The following is a 3,610-nucleotide window of genomic DNA, read 5'->3' on the forward strand; positions in this document are numbered from 1 at the left end:
ATTATGACTCGCCTAGCAACTGGATCATAAAGACGGTAAGTTTTAGACTCAGTGCTTACCCCAAAGAACACACACCGAAAACTTTTATCATCTAACTTCACCCTTCTTTGATCTGGTATATGCACATGAGCCAAACACCCAAACACCCGAAAATAATCTACTATAGGCTTGACGTTGCTCCAAGTCTCTTCTGAAGTTTTATCCTTCACAGCCATTGTAAAACTTCTATTCATCACATGTACACACCAATTGACCGCCTCTGCCCAAAATAACTTTGGAACCTTCTTTGCAGACAACATACTTCTCACTGCATTCATAATAGTTCTATTACGACGTTCAGCTACCCCATTTTGCTGGGGGGTGTAAGCTGTCGTTAATTGTCTTCTTATACCATTATGTGTACAGAAAGAATTGAAGTCGGTAGAAGTGAATTCTCCACCTCTGTCTGTGCGTAAGCAGGTAATATATGCACTACTCTCTTTTTCAACAAATTGCTTGAAGATTTTAAACCAATCAAGTGCTTCTGACTTTTCACTTAAGAAATAAATCCATATCTTCCTACTAAAGTCATCAATAAAACTGAGCAAGTACCTTTTTCCACTATTAGACACAGGAGTAATTGGTCCGCAGATGTCAGCGTGAACTAGCTGTAGTCTTTGACACGCCCTCCAAGTACTCTGCTTCGAAATAGCTTCTCTATGTTGCTTACCAACTAGGCAGTCTGTGCACACTCTATTTGGAGTCTTAAATAGTGGCAGTCCTTTCACCATCTTTCTGCACTGCATTGCTTTTAAGTTTTTGTAGTTCATGTGACCAAACCTACAATGCCAAAGCTGAGACAGATCTTCAGAGACAGCTTGGAAACAAGTAAGCTTATCTATCATCGCAATTTTGTTAGGCGCCATCGAAGCTGGAAGACCAAACATTCGATTTGCGCTCATTTTGGTTTGCATAAACAGCCCTCTTGTCGGATGATATAATTTGCACTCTCCTCCTTGAATGAGTATGGCAATATTTTTCTCCTGAAGTTGACCAATACTGAGCAGATTATTTTTCATCTCTGGAATGTAATACACCTCTGAGATCACTTGGGTTATTCCTCCAATCTCTAGCCTTATGTTTCCCTTGCCTGTAACCTCCATTTTTGTATTGTTCCCTAGTTTGACAGTCTGTTGAAAGCTCTCATCTATGTGTGAAAACCATTTTTTGTTTCCACACATATGATTTGAGCATCCTGAATCAAGGAACCACACATCATCTCTTCTTGAATTTTGAAGCTCTACATCTGCCATCAATAGTAAGTCCTCTTCTTCATTCAGCTCTGCATAGTTAACATTATTCTCTAAGTTAGGGCACTCATATTGAAAGTGCCCTAACTTATGACACTTATAGCACTCCACGAGAGCTTTGTTGAAAGGTTGCCCCCTTCTGCCTCGTCCTCTGCCTCTGAAGTTTTCACGCCCCCTTCCTCTACCACCTACTCTATCTTCAAATGAAATCTTCAAAGCTTGTTCCTCATTGCTTCGTCCATGTCCCTTCATCCTTTGTTCATGCACTAAGAGGCTACTTTGCAACTCATCAATTGTGAGTTTATCCAAGTCATTTGATTCCTCCACAGAACAAACCACGTAATCAAACTTGGAAGTCATGGACCTTAATATCTTTTCAATGATCACAACCTGAGTCAGATTCTCACCGTGAATTCTCATCTTATTGGCTATGGTAAGAGTTCGTCCAAAGTACTCATCAACCCCTTCTCCTTCCTTCATATGAAGAACCTCAAATTCTCTTCTTAAGGCCTGCAACTGAGCCCTCTTAACCCGAGTTGAACCTTGATACTTCAGGCGCATTGACTCCCAGATTTGCTGCGATGTATCTTTCACAAGAATAGTTTCCATAATTGTACGATCTATAGATTGAAACAAATAGTTTTTCACCTTAAGATCTTTCAGCTTTTGTTCTTCATACAGCTTACGTTGTGGCTCTGTTACTTCCGAGCTGTTTGGAGCCAAAGGCAAACCTTGCTCAATCAAACTCCAATATTCCTTTGAACGAAGAAAATTCTCCATTAGCATTGACCAGTGATCATAGTGCCCATCAAACTTTGGTATTGCCGGCTGCACAAAATTGCTATTTCCTTCTGTAGCCATTTTTCTTCTCTCACTCAACTTCTTTTCTGTGTTTCTTTCTTCTCTCTATCTCACAGACTCACAAACTCTTTTCTTTCTAACTCACAATCAGACCCCTAAGTAAGGAGGCTCTGATACCAAATTGTGAAGACTTAAAACCAAAGAACAACACAGTGATATTCTTAGATAAAAAATCTTAATTAACTCAAAGCAAATTTTTGGCTTATAAAGCCTTACACACATAACAGAAAGGAAAGACAACTAAACCATCACGTTGAGCACTACTACAAACGTGGTAAACAAGTAGAGACTTAAACAAACTAAGTACTAAGTCCCTACAAAGAAGGAATTATTAACAGAAGCGAACAAAATATCCTGAACAGACTTTGACTTGATCAACATTGCCTAGCTCGGGCTCGTCGGAGTCGAGCCGCCGGCGAGAGGCTGGCCGCTGGCTGGCCAGCAGCAGCCGGTGCCCTCCCTGTCGGCCCGGGTCCGCAACCTCCTCCCTCACCTTCTCTCTTTCTTCTGTTTCTTTTCTCCTCTTTTTCTTCTTTTTCTTCTTCTTCTTCTTCTTCTTCTTCTCTCTTTCTTTCTTTCTTTCTTTCTTTTTCTCCTCCTTCCTCAGCTCCTTCTCCTTCTTTCTGCACAGTGCTGGGCTCGGCCCAGCACTGATGGCAGAATTTATTTATTTAATTAATTAATTAATTAATTTATGTTATTTATTTAGGTTTTTTCTTCTTAATTAGTACAAGTAGATTATTTAGTCATTAACTATTGTAATAATATTATATATCCTTCAATATAATTTTATTAATGATAATTTTTATAATTTATGATTAATTAGGTATAAATATAAGTAATACTCATATTTATTTATTTATATCTCTATTAGATTAATATATAGATTTGTAAATTATAATTATCAAATTTAATACTAATATTTTTATGAGATACATTTTAAATAATTTTAATAATTTATTATACATTATTATTTTGTAACAAATAAGATAATTGGCTTATGTATTTATTTATTATTTTATAAAGTAATGACTACATAGTCCCTAATTGATCAAGATATAATTTAATTATAATTAGTTTTTTTATCTATATTTATATTTTATTTATAATTAAAAATCTAATTAGGTTTTACTCTACATTTATATTTTATTTATAATTAAAAATCTAGCTAGTTATAAAAATAAGTAGAAATTCTAAAATCTAATAAATCATCATATTTTACTCTAACGGATTATAATGGGATAAACAACTAACTTTATATTACTTAAACATTTTCAGATCTCGAACCCCTTATTTGAGACCCTATGGACCTTGCTAACGATGAGTGTCACTCGGTTAATTGATGGACGTGAGAGATGCGTGGTTTGTATCTTCTGATCAGACGATGAGTAGTCTTATCTCCTAGACGCCTTTCTCAAATTAGGATATATTATATATTGTATTTTATGTACATGCATGTT

The 3,610-nt window shown here is 36.3% G+C and overlaps 1 protein-coding gene across 1 annotated transcript; it reads right to left on the bottom strand.

The window, feature by feature from the left end:
• Window positions 1-1,186: 1,186 nt before the first annotated feature.
• LOC140769901 (uncharacterized) lies at window positions 1,187-2,150 on the bottom strand. Its single transcript, XM_073110789.1, has 2 exons — window positions 1,284-2,150; window positions 1,187-1,234 (listed from the first exon to the last, which is right to left on the bottom strand). Exons 1-2 carry the CDS (start codon window positions 2,148-2,150, stop codon window positions 1,187-1,189), a joined length of 915 nt encoding a protein of 304 aa, XP_072966890.1.
• Window positions 2,151-3,610: the final 1,460 nt, after the last annotated feature.

Source organism: Typha angustifolia, chromosome 11 (genome assembly GCF_048772165.1).
Source record: "Typha angustifolia cultivar Huaian chromosome 11, ASM4877216v1, whole genome shotgun sequence".
NCBI lineage: Eukaryota > Viridiplantae > Streptophyta > Magnoliopsida > Poales > Typhaceae > Typha > Typha angustifolia.

Excerpts from the sequence above, each read along its gene's own strand:
- LOC140769901 (XM_073110789.1), bottom strand. The coding sequence starts at position 2,150 with ATGGCTACAGAAGGAAATAGCAATTTTGTGCAGCCGGCAATACCAAAG. Across the intron at positions 1,235-1,283 it reads ACTTACTATTGATGGCAGAT|GATGCTCAAATCATATGTGT; the intron begins GTAGAGCTTCAA and ends TCCTTGATTCAG.